At 39.2% G+C, this 17,935-nt stretch overlaps 1 protein-coding gene across 2 annotated transcripts; it reads left to right on the top strand.

Moving 5' to 3' along the window:
* The first annotated feature begins 1,441 nt into the window (after positions 1-1,441).
* Positions 1,442-17,746, top strand: cbsa (cystathionine beta-synthase a). 2 transcript variants are annotated; one of them, XM_053615473.1, is made up of 15 exons: positions 1,442-1,526; positions 6,871-7,100; positions 8,227-8,333; positions 8,452-8,586; positions 8,695-8,774; positions 8,859-9,063; positions 9,225-9,316; positions 12,648-12,773; positions 13,972-14,056; positions 14,165-14,270; positions 14,757-14,834; positions 14,952-15,086; positions 15,474-15,582; positions 15,676-15,760; positions 17,237-17,746. In XM_053615473.1, the coding sequence occupies exons 2-15, from the start codon at positions 6,877-6,879 to the stop codon at positions 17,365-17,367; spliced, it is 1,698 nt and encodes a 565-aa protein (XP_053471448.1). In that variant the 5' UTR covers positions 1,442-1,526; positions 6,871-6,876; the 3' UTR covers positions 17,368-17,746. The 2 variants fall into 2 exon arrangements, with proteins under 2 accessions (XP_053471448.1, XP_053471447.1); XM_053615472.1 differs by lacking the exon at positions 1,442-1,526 and adding an exon at positions 3,175-4,204.
* Positions 17,747-17,935: the final 189 nt, after the last annotated feature.

Here is a 17,935-nt window from a genome sequence, read left to right as displayed (position 1 = left end):
GGATTTGGGTAGAAAATATCAAATCCTATCTGAGATACATGCTAAGCATGGTTAGATTTTATATGATTTTCCCACAAATTCCCACAAATTAGCTGATGTGTAACAGCAACCCATTATGTGACACCATCACAACATCTTAAAAGATGCAGTCACTTATTTTGCTCAGCTTGGCAAATTTCATTATGTTGTTAAGGTTTATACACAGCTTTGTGTCATTGCTGGGTTGAGAACAGTCTACCAACCAAATGGATCCATCCAGCAGAAAACCTGTGGGTTGAAACTGACCACTGATAAAGGGCAATCTGGTGGTTCTTTAACATTAACAGATGTGGATGACAAATTGTGTATAGCAAAATATGTGCTACACTTAATAATTGTGTACCAAAAATGTGCACCTACAGTATATGGCCAAAAGTTATAGGGACACCTGACCATAACACCCATATGTGTGTTTTTAACATCACATTCCAGATTTAGTCCCCCTTTACTCTTACAATAACTTCCACCTTCAGGGAAGGCTTTCCACTAGATTTTGGAGTGTGGCTGTGGGGATTTGTGTTCATTACTGAGGTCACACACTGATGGTGGGTGAGGAGGTCTGGAGTGCAGTCAGCGTTCCAGTTCCTCCCAAAGGTGTTCAGTGGGGAACGGTTGAGGTCAAGGCTCTGTGCAGACCACTCAAGTTTTTCCACTCCAACCTTGGCAAACTTCTTAGTTCTAGTGAAGGGAATTTGTAAAGCTACAGCATACCAAGTCGTTCTATACAACTGTGTGCTTTCAACTTTGTAAGAACAGTTTAGGGAAGACTCACATATGGGTGAGATGGTCGGGTGTCCACATAGGTTTGGCCATATAGTGTATGTAGTAGGTATACTTACTAAAGTGGTCAGTGAGTGTAGCTGGAAAATAAGCATAGTATATGTATACATAATGTATCTAAAAATATTATTAGTGGTGCTTGAAAAGCACTACTATTGTTCTTGTGCATACTTATTATTATTATTATTATTATTATTATTATTATTATTATTTTTAAATCTTTCAAACTGTTTTGCCCCTTTCCCAACTGTTAGTTAATACCCTGTGTAATGAACACGGCTCTACATTTGGGTTCTGTTCTTTTTTTGGCTCCATATTTGTCTTCATTTGCACATGTGGGCGTGGCCCGATCGTCATTTACACGCCTTCATTTCAGCCAATCACAGCACGGCTAAAATTTTCCGCTGGAAAACAGTCAGTAAAATGTAACAAATTTGTGATGCACTTTGAACGTTTGAATAGGTGACAAACGTTAATTTACTTCAAATTATTTTAGATAGATGATTATAAAGCGAAAAAATTATAATTTTGGAGGAACTTTGCTTCCGGTTTGAGCGTGACGTCACCGCTCGTTTCCCCCCCCCCCCCCCCCCACCCTCTTCCTTCCCTTTAAATGTGAAGACTCGCGTTTACTCTGCTCATTCTGGTCAAATCTGTGCGACTCGGCTTTTTCTTATCACTTTAACCTCCAATCTCTGCACTTCAAGGTAAACCAGCTTTTTCTTCATTGATGGAGTGAGGAAATTAAATATGTAGGACATTACTGAAAATGAGATTTGTATATAATTGAATGAGAGATAAAATAAAATGTTATTAAGGCTAATATTTGACTGCATGCAGTACGTTTCATTCCCTATTGCGATTTGTTGCTATTCAGTAACTATTTCTGTCTTCGACTATATAAAATCTTACTGATGGCAGGGTGTACATCAGTGATTTTTAAAATGCATATATAAATATGATTTGTTGCTGAGGCTGTAAGATAACCTAGTGGAAAATTACAGTCTTGAAGCCTGATAGTTTCAGCAGCTTTGCACTGAGCACATGATGAGGATGATGAGGAGGATGATGAGGAGGATGAAAATGGTGATGATGAAAATGAAGACTATGACTGATGGTGATGTTAAATGAGCATTTACTGCACGTGCCCGCGGTCACTGGGCTGCTCTCGGACATATTCCGGAAAGTCTTTCTTTTTTTCACACCTACAGGAATATTTTGAGTGAATGAGTTGAATAGCTTTATGGAAACGAGAGTGTAAAAGGATTTTACAGATTTGGAGGATTTCGTTGTTTCCTCGGACGCACATGGCTATTGTCCCTGTTCTTCCCGGGTCCTAAAGCCCGTCCGGTTCAGGATCTGGGAATGTGTGGGGGTTATGTGACTCCTGTGTCCATGCCATGGCTGGATTACTAAATTTAGTACTGTTTTAATCAGTAATATAATAGGAAATGTAGTAAGCAGTGGATGGCTGCCTCGATTGGACGCTGTCTGTAGCTTTGGTAGGTTTTGTGCATTACTCTAGTCATATACACCAGAGCACTGGACTGTTCTGAGTGATTTTCTTGCCACACGTTATACAAATCAATGAGTATTTTGATCATCTACTCTGAAGGAACTGAGGGGAGAGTTGAGAGGCTGTGTGTGTGTGAGAGAGAGAGAGAGAGAGAGAGCGCGCGCGTGAATGTGTTTGATTGCTATATGAGTGTGTGTGTGTGTGTGTGTGTGTTTGAAAGAATGTGTGTGAGACTGTGTGTGTGTGTCTGAGTCTGACAAACAGTGTGCGTGCGCAAGCCGCACTCCTGTGTTTACATCTCCTCACAACAAAATGGACAAGCTGCAGCTCCTCAACTGAACAAATGAAGACACTCCAAAGTCTTGTGTTTTACTGAAACCCGTCGTGGTTTCTTCTGGTAAATATTTACATCCTGCTTCAAGCCTGTGTGAACACTATGTACAAATAGACCTGTGAGGCAAAACTGGAGCTTCAGCACTGGTTTCTTCACAGTGACTGGAGTGACTGGAACTTTCCGCCACCGTGTCCTCATACTTTCACCGTGTCCTCATACTCCGCAGAAGAGGAGGTCCTGTACAGCTGGAATTGGAACACGATGCCTAAGGAACTGCGAGTAGCTAAAGGGAACCAATCCAAAAAGCAAGTTATTATCCAACAAATATGAGGCAGTTTGGAAAGTCCTTCAATACCTAAGGAGACTTCCATCTCACTCAGTTGGAAATCAACAACTGGCTGATGACCTGAATGAGTAGAGCAACCATCATAGAGCCATCATACTAGCAAGGATGCAGGAACCTGGGGTGCTGAGGGTGCTGTTACAGAAATTTAATCAACACCTTCTGATTCAATCACTTTACAGTGCTGTGGTATATATTATTGTAATCAACATGCATTGTCTGTAGAAAGAAAATGATTTGGGTGTGATGTCATAGCACATACCGCGCATACACTGATCAGCCATAACATTAAAACCATGTACAGGTGATGTGAATAACATTTGATTATCTCATAGGCATTAGGGGTGGAATATATATTGGGCAACAAGTGAACAGTCAGTTCTTGAAGTTGATGTGTTGGCAACAGGAAAAATGGGTAAGTGTAAGAATCGGAGTGACCCTTTCAAAGGCCAAATTCTAATGGCTAGATGGCTGGGTCAGAGCATCTCAAGAACTGCAGGTCTTGTGGGGTGTTCCCGGTATGCAGTGGGTAGTACCTACCAAAGTGGTCCAAGGAAGGACAACAGGTGAACCACCAGCAGCAGGGTCATGGGTGCCCAAGGGCCATTGATGCAGATGAAGAGCGAAGGCTAGCCCGTCTGGTCCGATCCCACAGCATATTGTACCACCTACCTAAACACTTTTGCAGACCAAGTACACACCTTCATAGGAGCTGTATTCCCTAACGGCAGTGGCCTCTTTCAGCAGGATAATGCGCCCTGCCACTGCAAAAATTGTTCAGGAATGGTTTGAGGAACACGACAAACAATTCAAGGTGTTGACTTGTCCTCCAAATTCCCCAGATCTCTATCTGATCAAGCATCTGTGGAATGTGCTAGACAAAAAGTCTGCTCCATGGAGGCCCTACCTCACAACTTACAGGACTTAAATGATCTGCTGCTAACGTCTTGGTGCCAGATTCCACAGCATACTTTCAGCAATCTGGTGGAGTCCATGCCTCAGCGGGTCAGGGCTGTTTTGGTGGCACAAGGTGGACCTACAAAACATTCTGGGTGATCAGTGTATGCTGATTAAAATACCACCATCCTCTTGAAGTCTTCGAGAGAATGGTGTTTGTCAACCTGAAGGACCTCACAGCCCCGCTTCACTTTGCTAGTTGATTACCAACTTCCTGACCGCCAGGAAGCAGCAGGTGAGGCTAGAAACATTCACGTCCAGCATCAGCATGCTTGGCACTGGTGCTTCACAGGGGTGTATGCTCTCACAACTGCTTTTTCCATTTACACTCCTGCTAATTAAGACAAATTATTCAAATATCTAATCTCATACAAACGACCTTCTCGAACCTCCTCAGGAAAACTAACCGTAGCTTAAATATCGTGATTTATTTATAAGCACAAAAACTTAGTTTTTACATGAGGACCTTGGTTAAATAAGTCCTTTATAGCTGCCACACATTTATTTTTCTGTTCGGATGTTTATCTTCCTCCACGTGTAAGAAAAATTCCACGTTAAAATGCCTAATGTTTTATGATCAAGCTTATAATTTTCACACCTGGATAGACATCTGTGCAATTTCACAAGCAGTCTCTAACCTGTGGTGTTGGATTTTTATTTTTTTAGCATTTCCAGTTGTCCACAATGACTGACACTTTGGAAGAGTCTCAAAAATGATTGGCTGTTAATGGGGTGTCATTAAGTAGACCGTGATCCTGTATGCTGGTTAAATTCCATAGTGTGAAATGTTATTTTATTTTCGAATGTAGCTGATTCGGTTAATTCCCTTCAGTTATACTGCATTCGGGCTAACTACACACAATGTACAACTTCATAATATTGTGATCAGTTTTCTTGGCCTGCACTTTGTATGACTGTGTGTACTGTCCTGCAGTTTGTGTGTTTGCTTTGGGTCTCGATCAAGGCCAGCAGTGACGTGTGTGTCAGTCTACAATTTAGACCTTTTAAAGGCCTATATTTTGTAAGACAACAGCTTATGCAAGGTGTTTATGCCATGACGCAGTACCCATGAACACACATTAGCTATATGAGACACACTTTATTTATTTATTTATTTATTTATTTATTTATTTATTTTTTATTTATTTTTATTTTTATTTTTTTGCGGTCTTGTCTTGAACTTCCTCTCCTTTCCAATGTCTGTTCCTGTACAGTATTTAGTTGCTGTGACCAAGAAGTGCTAGAAGTGGGGTGGGGGGCACACTAGATGTGCTTTTAACCTTAAAGGAAAAGTGCACTCTGTAACAGATGTAAAATGTCTATGTTGAAATGCGTTAATACGTGCGAAGTGATGGAGCTTATTTATTTATTGATTGATTTATTTATTATTGAGAAATGAGCAGTTGTCAGGCATAATAAAGTCACAGGGTGACTTCAGTGATGTCGTTTCTTTCACCTCCATTTTAACAACAGTTTTAAAAATCAAAAATAATGGCCTGGTTTTGTGGTAAACTTTTTATAAATAAATAAATAAATAAATAAATAAAAGGGAAAAAAAAATATGAATTAATAAGAATAGCAAGAGCTTATTTTCTTACTCATCATTTTCCAGCAATACTCAATGCCCTATTAATGAGAAATCCAATGCAGAAATGATGTGTACAGCAAACACTGAACTCCAAATTACAGAAAACACTGTAGCTACCGTGTGTGTGTGTGTGGCAGTTATACTGTACTATAGCAGTTAAAATTTTCTAATCAAATTGGCATGCCATAAACATCCTTTATATTTCTTCTCCACACATTAATGATACTTAAGGGTTAGAACTATATTCCTACTGCCCCACTGACTCTCAAAATGGGCACTGGCATGTGTTATTTCTAAGGAGACGGAGGCATGAACAAAGTGAGACGTGTTTTTTCAAAGCTGTCTAACCAGCTGCTGTGTGCTACTCTCAGCACGTTACTCATAGTTCGCTTCCATGCAGTCCCTTTGTGTTCACAAGCCAATGAAGACGATACAGTGATATTAATGGTGTAGTACGATGATACTGTATTAATCACATACAGTATTCTCATGCTTAAATAGATTCCCTTATGTTTCATTTGGAAAGTAACTGTTTAGGTAGGCAGAGACACCGATGTGCTGACCTTGCCCTCTGGTCAGTTTGTGTCAAGGCAGTCGAGTGAGACGTGTTTTCTCAGAGCTGGGCGCGGGGAGCTAAGTTTGCACAGCTGTAACAGTGCGTTAAATACAGATCATTTCCATTCAGTTAGCTTCTATCTAGTAAAGTTATCCCAGCCAAGGCAAGAATTAAAATGTTTCACCAGTCACTGATAAAAAAAAAAAATCCACAGGTGGAGAATTAGCCAGGTTGTATGGCTATGTAAACATTCACAGTGCTGAATGTCCTTGTTGGATTTAATTATTACCTGTATGGCAATATTTATATATAAAAAGAGAGAGAGAAATAAAGCAAATGTAAGCAGATTGTTAAAATGTTATGGCTAGATTCAAAATTTTTTTTATTTTTTTTTTTTGATCAGAGGCTTGCTCTCTAAAAATGACCCCCCCCCCCCCCCATTATAAACCAGAGTTCATAGATCAGCACACTGTGACCTAAAACCAGGGAAAGGGTGTGATGTAATTTTCCTTGTAAAACCATTATGCAATATGGGAATGATGTGAAATAACTTCCTTTGTTTCCAAACTTTCAGTGTGTAATATGTCTGTAGCTAGAGTGAGTAATGTAATTAGTAAAAAGAAGCTGGCTCCAAACCACAATTTTGGGGGGAAAAAAAAATTTATATATAAATTTTTTTAAAACAAGTTTGTTTTTCTTTAGCATCTTTCAATCTGTAGATTCCAAGTAACTGAAACGACCCTCTTGCTTTCTACAGTGAATCATGCCTTCAGTGCCTTCCACTAAAGAGAACGATCTCTCCAAACCTGTCTGCCCCTTTGCTGGCAAAAAGACCAGCACTAGCACCAGTGATGGACTGTTCCAAACAAATGGGAATGAAAGTACCGAGAATGACATTGAGAAATGGATCCGTCCTGACCTTCCCAGCAAGTGCACATGGAGCCTGGGAGCACCGCACACTGATTCCCCACACATACATGCAATCAGGTGAGCAACATTCAGATTCCTACAGATTTGGTTCAGTAGCGGACAGTTTTAGGATTTTAAGAAAGTTAGTAAGAAGTCCAGGAACTGTAGTTTTCTAGACTAATTGACTATTCCGTATAATTCGTAAGCATAAAATTCTTAATTATACGCTGACTGCACCCCATGTCGTGCAATTGTGGCTGAATGGGCAGAAATTCCGACAGCCACGCTTCAGAATCTAGCGCAAAGCTTTCTCAAAACAGTGGCTGTTACTGCAACAAAGGGGGACCAATTATTTTATTTTTTTTTTATTATTTTTTTTCAAGAAGGGCTTGCATGCCTAGCCAATCTATGACTTGTATCCCATTGACATCCATAGCCATCAGTGGGATCCTCGTAACTAATTTTGAAGTGGATATGTGCACTGAAAGTTTATTAAATGACAAACACAAAAGTGTCCGAATACTTAATTCCCCTCACTGTAATTGATTAATATAGTGAGTATTAATAAACTTCATTTTTTTTCCCTTTCTAAGGACTCTTGCACAACATATTGAAAGGCTGCAGTGTGACTATCAGAGTCCATTTAAAGGCTTTTCTTTAATTCCCAACTCAGCCTCACGCCTCTGTCTGTTAATTATTTATTTATTTTTTTCCTTTGGCCAGTATATCCTTGGCCAGAAAAATGGAAATGGAGCCCTGAAATGAGAGAACTCTGTGCATGCCAATTTTTCCAATCAGTTTTTCCTCAAGCAGCTTTACATTGTGGTTTTTAAATTTAAAAAAAATTACATGTCTAAAACTGGCTTTAGAAATTATACATGTTTACTCCTTTAATGTTTTACTGCTGTTTCCCTGTTACTGTTTCCATTTATCTATGATGTTGACCAGTCAAGCCTGTTGAACTAGATGGAACATGCTCCTGCTAAGTTTTTATTTTCATTAAGCCATGAAAGTAACTTGAGCGTTTGCAGGTTTCAACAAGCCAGTCGTCTGGTTTGAAAGCTAAGTTTCTCAGCCTGCAGTAGTTTATACAGTGTGTCATTGTTTTTGTTTGACCCCATAGTGTACCAGCAAAGTCCTTTTATTTTGCCTTATGTTCTCAGTGAACACTTTTATTTATTGATTTATTTTTACCATTTTAAAGGACAAATAGTCCGAGTATCTTGCCCAACATCCTCAGAAAAATTGGGGATACGCCGATGGTACGCATCAACAAGATCACCAAGACCTATGGACTCAAGTGTGAGCTTTGTGAGTAGGAAGTCAAGACTACTTGCTGTAAAATGGCACATTTCAATGTTACTTAGTTCAGCAGTTTAGAGTGTGTGTGTGTGTGTGTGTGTGTGTGTGTGTGTGTGTGTGTGTGTAGTGGCAAAGTGCGAGTTCTTCAATGCTGGCGGCAGTGTTAAAGACCGGATCAGTCTTCGCATGGTTGAGGATGCAGAGAGAGCAGGCATCCTCAAACCTGGAGATACCATCATAGAGCCTACTTCTGGAAACACTGGTAATCAGTGTGCGTGTGTTTGCGCGAGAGAGAGCATGCGTGTGTCTACTGACTGCTGAAATCGAATATTTTACTATTTGGTTTGACCTGTGCACCCTGTTCGGTCAGGTATTGGTCTTGCTCTGGCTGCCGCTGTGAAGGGCTACCGCTGCATCATCGTCATGCCTGAAAAAATGAGTATGGAAAAGGTACAGCCATCTACAGATGTTCAATAGTTGATATGAAGCGTATTAACAGATGTTATTATAATAAAATAAACATTGTGTGTTTAGGTGGACGTGTTGAGAGCTCTGGGAGCGGAGATAGTCCGCACACCCACCAGCGCCCGTTTTGATTCCCCAGAGTCTCATGTTGGTGTGGCTTGGCGCCTGAAGAACGAAATCCCTAATTCTCACATCCTGGATCAGTACCGCAATCCCAGCAACCCCCTGGCTCACTACGACACCACGGCCGAGGAAATCTTAGAGCAGTGCGATGGTTAGCATCACTTTCCTACACCAAGCCAGTGCACTTCTCAAAGTGTTCCTCACCTCGCACTACACCTAGAAATTTCCCCTTTGTTTGTGTTTACACTTATTTACTCCTAGACTTCACAACTTTGTGTTAAAGGCACTTCTAAGATCTGTCTCTTTGCATAGGACAAGTGGACATGCTGGTAGCAGGAGCTGGCACTGGGGGCACCATCACTGGCGTAGCCCGCAAGCTGAAGGAGAAATGCCCCAACATTAAGGTAAATGCTAACACCTCGTATGTGTAATCTGGGACACCAGATTTCAGGAGAGCTGTAGAATGCTTAATTTGCTATTTGTTCATTTTTATATATTTGCAGTTATATAATGCATACAGTCATACTTTTTTTTTTTTTGTTTGTTTGTTTGTTTTTATATTTATTTATACATTGTACTAAGATGATGACGCTTGTTATTTACAACTGAGACATACAGTGCCCTCCACTAATATTGGCACCCTTGGTAAATATGAGCAAAGAAGGCTGTGAAAAATTGTCTTTATTGTTTAACCTTTTGATCTTTTTGTTTAAAAAAAAAAAATCACAAAAGTACTCCCATGGATATCAAACGATTGCAAACACAACACAGGTTTAAAAATCTTTGTTAAATATAGGTGTGCAACAATTATTGGCACCCTTTTAGTCAGTACTTTGTGCTACCTCCCTTTACCAAGATAACAGCTCTGATTCTTCTCCTATGAGGTTGGCGAATACATAGCAAGGGATCTGAGACCGTTCCTCCATACAGAATCTCTCCAGATCCTTCAAGTTTCGAGGTCCATGCTGGTGGACTCTCCTATTCAATTCACCCCACAGGTTTTCTATTTGGTTGAAATCAGGGGACTGGGATGGCCATGACAGGATCTTGATTTTGTGGTCAGTAAACCATTTCTGTGTTGATTTTAATGTGCGTGTTGGATCATTGTTCTGCTGGAAGATCCAACCACGGCCCATTTTACGCTTTCTAGCAGAGGCAGTCAGGTTTTCATTTAATATCTGTTGATATTTGATAGTCCATAATGCCATGTATCTTAACAAAATGTCCAGGTCCTCTGGCAGAAAAACAGCCCCAAAACATTAGTCACCACCATATTTAACCGTGTACCTGAGGAACTTTTCCATATGGCTACCTCTCTGTGTGCGCCAAAACCACCTCTGGTGTTTATTGCCAAAAAGCTGTATTTTGGTTTCATCTGACCATAGAACGCGATTCCATTTGAAGTTCCAGTAGTGTCTGCCAACCTGAAGATGCATGAGTTTGTTTTTTGGATGAGCGTAGAGGTGCTTTTTTTTTTTTTTTTTTTTTTTTTTTGGCCTGCTCGAACCATCTTCACAGTGCGTTGAGACAATATAGACACGAGTCCGTTTCCAGGTTAATTCATAACATTTCAATTTGACTGAAACTTCACAATTATTGCCCTTCAGATGAATTAAAAATGCAGCAGCATGCCTCGTCTTCCACCAGCCCAAAATAACCCATATCACACCCGTCTTTATCTCCCTCCACTGGCTTCCTGTAGCTGCCTGCATCAAATTCAAGGCCTTGAAGCTCACGTACAAGAACTTGTCTGGAACAGCACCCCCCTACGTCAAAACTCTCCTTGAGGTTTATGTTCCTTCACGCAATCTGCAATCAGTTAACGACAGACGCCTGGTAGTGCCTACTCAATGTGGCACAAGGTCCCTTTCCAGAACCTTTAAACTGACTGTCCCTCAGTGGTAGAATGAACGTCCAACCTCAATCCGTCACTATCTTTTTTAAAAAAAAAAAAAAAAAAAAAAACTCCTAAAGACCCACCTCTTCCATGGACGCTTAACTAACCCTGAACTTGCTTCCACCCCCTCTCAATTATTTAAAAAAAATATAATAAAATTACACTGGCTCTTACACCTCTACTCTGTGCACTTTGCCTCTCTTGAACTCAATTACAAATCTTGTATAGTAGAACTACTTGTATTCTCTGCTTGATGTATCGCTTTGCTTGCATTTCCTCATTTGTAAGTCCCTTTTTTGATCAAAATCATCTGCTAAATGAATAAATGTAAGTGTATTGCCCTGATGGTGGAAATGGGCATTTTCAATGCTTGTGCTATTTTCTTATCGCCATTTCACATTTTGTGAAGCTCAACAACCTTTCGCCGCACATCACAGCTGTATTCCTTGGTCTTACCCATTGTTATGAATGACTAAGGGAATTTGACCGACATGTTATCTCATCTCATTTATACCCCTGTGAAACAGCAAGTCATGGTTGAACAATTTCCTGTTCCTAGTCACCCAGGTGTACTAAACAAATTTAAAATATCAATGGGTATTTACGTCAAATATATTTCTCATATGAATTCATAGGGGTGCCAATAATTGTTGCACACCTATATTTAACAAGGTAAAGATTGTTTGCTCTCCATGAGAGCAGAGTATTTTTATGAATTTCTTTTAAACAAAAGATCAGAAGGTTAAACAATAAAGACAAATTTTCATAGCCTTCTTTGCTCATATTTACCAAGGGTGCCAATATTAGTGGAGGACACTGTAGCTGTTAACATTTCTGTTCAAACTGTATTTGTTTTCCTTATACCACAGCGGTGTTGAATTCAGAGAGGGTGTGTGTGGTTTTTGTAAGCATGACTCTACTATAATTTAGATCACAGGTTTATATTGACATTGTCATTCTAAGGTTGATTGTTTCTATAGTAACATCTAATTCACACAGACTTGTAAGGCAAACACTCCACATAATCTAAAACTAGTGTACTACTAATGTAAGTGATGGCATGAAATTAAATGTTTACAATATTGTTCCTTACATAACTGTGTGTGTACATGTATAGTATTACCTACCCACTATAGATAAGCAATTTGCTTTATAAACCAAGGGCATGTTTATGTCTGGTGGGGAAACACAGCCTTAGCATTCTTCTAAAATGACTGTTTTATGACTAATTCAGTTAAAAGGATCAAGAAAAGGATTGATGTTTTGATGCCATACCGATGTGATTTCGCTATCCTTCAGGGGGTCTTGGTTATCATTTAGAATGATAAAAAGGGGGAAAATGAGAGACATTCTCTTTTGTCATGCAGTAAGTTGTGTTCTATGCCTGTGCAAGGATACACACCTAAGGTCATGTCATGTCATGTCATTTAGATTAGTACAGGATGATTATCTGCTTACGGAGACACAAACATGTTTTTCTGTTAAGGGTTTGTCTCCACATTTGCCGAGACTTTGAAACCAAGCCTCAAACTTCTCCTTATTGGTACATAGAAGTGTATCGTGCCTATAATATGATATATAATGTGTGTATATGTTCAGCACAAGTGCCCCAGAGCGCTCTCGTCTTCTATCCTGTAGTCATCCTTCTGTAATATACTTCTTCACCTGAGAGGACGAGTCTACGAGTGTTTGTCTAATTTCCACGATGCTATGAATACTACAGTATACAGCCCTTCAACCTCTAAACCCATAAATGAATCTAACAGGAAAAGAATGGTGTCGAAATTAGTTAAATATATGAAGTTGACCAAAAATAATCCAACGCCTCCTTTTATCAGATTATTGCTGTGGACCCAGAGGGATCGATTCTGGCTGAACCGGAGGAGCTAAACCAGACGGATAAGACTCAGTACGAGGTGGAGGGCATTGGATATGACTTCATTCCAACTGTGCTTGACAGATCCGTGAGTGAATGCTTGCAGAAGTGCGCACACCCATATGCAAACACACACCCACTTTCACAGATACCTCTAGATAACGGTATTGGATAAGATCCCAAAAGGTAGGGTGACTTTGCAAACAACGTAATGTTGTCTCCTGAATGGTAGGAAGTATGAATAGGCTACAAATTTACAGTAGCGGGAGAGAGGAAAAGTAGATTTGGAGCGGTCAGAGTGAGGATGATTCAGCACGAAAGCTCATTAAAAGAACTACAAACTGCTGTCAAAGTGCCTGTGTGCTTTTTAGGAAATTATTTCTAGATCACGTTCTCCTTTCGCTCTCCAACCAACTTAATAGCTTAGGTGACACATTGTCATCAAACCTTTCAGTAAATACCAGATAAACAACAAATTGAACTAGTATCAATTTCGTTACAATTGTGCTTTATATTTTTTAGGTATTTTACCTTTTAATCTTTTAGTTCATTTCTTATGTTAACTGTGCTTTGTTGAACTTTCAGTATTTTTTTTGTTATTTAATCTCTGAGCCAGATTGTGGATTCAAACCTGTGGAGGTAGTTTCCTCATATTGACTTTTCTTGATATGTCTGTGTCCCTATGGTTTAAAAAAAAAAAAAAAGTGATCCCTGCTAGCTTATTAATTCCTCTGGCAATTAAACACCAGATCCACCAAATACCATGTGATTGTGTTTGTATTGTTTTTGTTCAGTCACTGGTTTGTTGCCCTATTGAGTTCACCTGTTTTGTTTTTTAGTTTTTGACTAGTTTGTCTTTTTATATGCCCTGTCTTAATTGTTTTAAAGTAGAGTTCTGTGATTTTTAGTGAGTTATCATTCTAACTATTTTTCTGTAAATAAGTTCCCTTGTTTGTTTCACTGCAGTTTAATTGACTGTTTCCTAAAAATATAAATAAAATTTTATAAGCACCTTCAGTAAGGTGCTTTTTATTATTAATAATAATATGGGGGTTTTTATGTAATTTCTTTTTTTAAGCCGGGAATCCTTCAGTAGGTACTTGTAGATTATTTGTAATATAAATTGCAATATTACTGTTAATTATTTAGAAAATATTACTATGTAAAATTGTGGACATCAACCACTATAGTGCTGTGTGTTACTGGGAAGCTTAAATTTTTTACAGTTGCACCCAAGATTATTAGGTAGCGATTCATAACCCTGTGTTCGTGTATTTCTTTGTAAGGTGGTGGACAGCTGGTACAAGTCCAATGATGAGGAGTCGTTCACTTTGGCTCGGATGCTTATAAGAGATGAGGGCCTGCTTTGTGGTACAGTACACTTTTTTTAAAAAAAACACATCAAGAAGACACTCGGTGAAAATCAATTCAGCCTCAACCTCCTGCTTTTATTTGTAATTTTGCACCTGATGTCGCTAGGTGGCAGTTCAGGCACGGCCATGGCAGCAGCGGTGAAGATGGCTAAAGAGCTGAAGGAAGGGCAGCGCTGTGTGGTCATCCTTCCTGACTCCATCCGCAACTACATGTGAGTAGAGAAATTCGAAGGTATCGTAGAGAAAACGAGGTGTGATGGAGGATTTTTTAAAAAGGGAGATTAAAGGATAAAGAGTTAAGTGTGTCAAGGCAAAAGCTACAGTTTTCCTTCATTGCTAGGGGAAAGCGTGTTCCATTTCCCCCCCCCCCCCCCCCTCCATTTCTCTTTGATTTGGTCCTCTGCCGATTCCAACACGCCAGTCAGCTCTCCTCTACAACATACTACGTCAACCATTAACCCAACTTCCACTCAAGTTCTATTGTGTAATGGAAAACATCAGATTGTCCTAATGGAAGGGTTTAATTTTTTAAAAACATGTCATCCCAGAGTTAACGAAATGCAAATATAGTTGTACATGTATCTAACTAATGAATGTAGTGCTTTAGAGATTTTCTAGAGATGAGAGATTTAGTTTTCCAGTTATTTATGTTCAGTATGTGTGTCCATAGTTGTGCTCAAAAGAATCATTTTATTTAGGTCCAAGTTCCTAAATGACAACTGGATGTTCCAAAAGGGTTTCCTCACTGCAGAAGACTTCATGGTTAGCAAGCCCTGGTAAGGACTGCATGCTTTATAATTTGACACATAAGTGATGTGTTATTGTATGGGTGTTTGCTTTAGCTTTAGAAGATTTTGAACAAGGTTCTCTCTCTCTCTCTCTCTCTCTCTCAGGTGGTGGAATCTCAGGTTACAGAATTTGAACCTTTCGGCTCCTCTCACTGTGTTGCCCACAGTCACCTGTCAAAAAACCATCAAGGTTCTGAAAGAAAGGGCATTTGACCAGGCGCCAGTCGTAGATGAGGCTGGGTGGGTGTCTTACTTGCTCATACACACACATTCACACCAGGGGTGCAAAATGTTCTTTTAAATACTGCATTTGACAAAGAATTTTCATATTCAAACAGTACAATTCATTCTGATAAGCCGAATACATACATACACACACACACACACACACACACACACACACACACACACACACTAATGCTACACTACAAGGTTTGGAATCTTCTCTTGTAGCATTGAGAAGTTTCTTGTGAAACTGACTGTTCTGTCTTTTGCATGCTACATTTGTTCAGATCATTTAGTAAAAAGGGAAAGGTGATGTAAAGCACAAACTTTTCAACTTGGTGCTTGGAAGTGTACAAGTGCCACCTGTTGGTTCACTCAGTGTTTTTCCTCTCTGTGTTTTAGGGTCATTCTTGGTATGGTCACCCTGGGGAACATGTTAGCCTCTGTGCTCGCTGGAAAAATCAAACCATCCGATCCAGTCAGCAAAGTGCTCTACAAACAGTTCAAACAGGTTTATCACACGGACATCTTTATTGGCTTAGTACCCAGTGCTATGCAAAAAAAAAAAAAAAAAAAGAATTAACACTAAACCTCCTTTTCTCAGATTTGTCTAACTGATAACCTCGGAAAACTCTCTCGGATTCTGGAGACGGATCACTTCGCCCTGGTGGTGCATGAGCAGATTCAGTGTAAGTGCTCAGTCTTTTAAAAATGTCATGACTTCATTTCCACTCCAGCATCAGTGTAACAGTGTAAAATGCTCCCCAGATAAGGATGTTCAAGGGTAGGAGAAGTTTGTCTGTGTCTAGCACAGCACGTATTATTTTAGTTGGAAAGTAATTGTTGCATGTTGCTCCAAGCCATTGTGACCTCGTGAGGGTTTGTTTTTTTTGGTTTTGTTTGTTTTGTTTTTTTAACCATGAATAAAGTTAATGTCATCTCTGGACGTACCATCCAAAACAAATGGGCTTTGTTCCCTGGCTCTCAAACTTGTACTAATAATCGGAAGACGACTGCTATTGAGACTTATGTGTCCAGTTTGATGCTGAAAAATCTATTTAATGATGATGAGTCTTTATTGGTCACATGTACATTACAGCACAGTGATTCTTTTCTTCGCATACCCCAGCATGTTAGGGTGTTTGGGTCAGAGCTCAGGGTCAGTCATGATGCAGCACCCCAGGAGCAGAGAGGAATAAGGGCCTTGCTCAATGGCCCAACAGTGGCAGCTTGGCAGTGCTGGGGCTTGAACCCCCAACCTTCTGATCAGAAACCCAGAGACTCAAGCCACCACTACCCCACCACTATTTAGCACTCATAACCCTCCATGTAGCATGTTTCGATACTACCGAATGTGTGTTTCAAACATGTTTTGTTTTGCAAAAAGAACTAACCCTGTTATTGACAGGCACCCATTCAATAAAGCTCTTTTGTTGAGCCATCTAAAACACCAATGAACATAGAATTGTGTATTGTAATTGAAACCCCATCTAAAACATCCCAGATCTGTGCCTCAACACAGTCCAGTCTCTGAGCTCTGCAGGCAGTTCCTTTGACCTCGTGGCTTGGCTTTTACTCTGACATGCATTTAAATTTTGAAAACCACACAAAAAAAACCCTGAAACTAGCCACAATGTTTTGAGCATTGGAAAAGCCAAGGCAATTTTTATTTTTTATTTTTTCTTAATGTAGGGACATTATCCACCCCCAAAATTCCATTGACTTCTCCCAATCTTTGCAATATATCTTGCAATACAAATGGTTCTGTACATCATAGACACTGTATACACTTACAAACTGCCTTTTGTCATAAAAATGTATTGGATTTAATTCTGATCATGAGCTGTAAAACAAGATTTAATGGATGTGGAATAATAGCTTATATTTATCAAATGACAACATTTACTTAAAAAAAAAAAAGGTTATTCAAGAGGTACATGCATGGAGTTGTGAATGGAGACTTTTTATTTATTTATTTTTTTAAATAAAGATTAACATTTGTTAAATAGCTGATGTGGCGCTTTGATAATATTGCTAAACTATTTTATTATTATTCCTTTTTTTTTTTTTTTTTTTTTGCGTAATCTCTTTATTTATTTAAATATCCAAAGTCCATGCCTGCTTATCTGGAAATAATGTAGCCTAACCTTGTCCTTTCCTTTCAGATTTAACAGACGGGTCCACCATAATGAAGCACATGGTGTTTGGGGTAGTGACCGCCATTGACCTGCTTAACTTTGTTACGGCCCGTGAGAAACGTGAGCGATCCATGTCTGAATGTACAGATGACCAGTGAGGAAAGAAATGAGTGTCAGCCATCGCTCATCTCTAAGAGTTTTGGGGAGTTGGTGGAAAATATTTTCTGAACTGAGGATGTTTAAACATTATGCAATGGTTGTTTTGCCACTTGTGTAATTTGATGGTTTTGCTCTACCAAAAGATTTAAAAGAATTGAGAAACTGAAAAGTCAAGGTAAATTCACATTTTGGTTATAATTTAATTATTGCTCACATGTACAATTATTAACTTTTTTTTTTTAAGATAATAAATTTAGATAAGCTAAATTGAATGCTAAATCTTTTTTTTTTTTTTTCTAGAAACTTTCTTTTGCTGGTTTGTGTGTTTGTATTACATTGTATTTGTATCATGAATGCTATTAAATGTTGCTGTTTGCAGTAAGTGTACAATGTTGTGTAAGAGAATATAAGAGCTCTTAAGCTAAATATTTTTCTTCTGGATAGGTGCTTTTCATGCAGAATCTTGTGTTCCATCTCAATAAAAATGTCTTCATTTTCTAGATAACTATTTTTATTTGTAAAGAAATTTCTCTAAACTGATTACCACTAGAGGGCGATGTGCTTCAT

The sequence above is a fragment of the Ictalurus furcatus genome, chromosome 26 (genome assembly GCF_023375685.1).
Source record: "Ictalurus furcatus strain D&B chromosome 26, Billie_1.0, whole genome shotgun sequence".
In the NCBI taxonomy this organism is placed as follows: domain Eukaryota; kingdom Metazoa; phylum Chordata; class Actinopteri; order Siluriformes; family Ictaluridae; genus Ictalurus; species Ictalurus furcatus.
The sequence above is the reverse complement of the archived record's forward strand: the minus strand, read 5'-3'. Positions and strand labels throughout refer to the sequence as shown.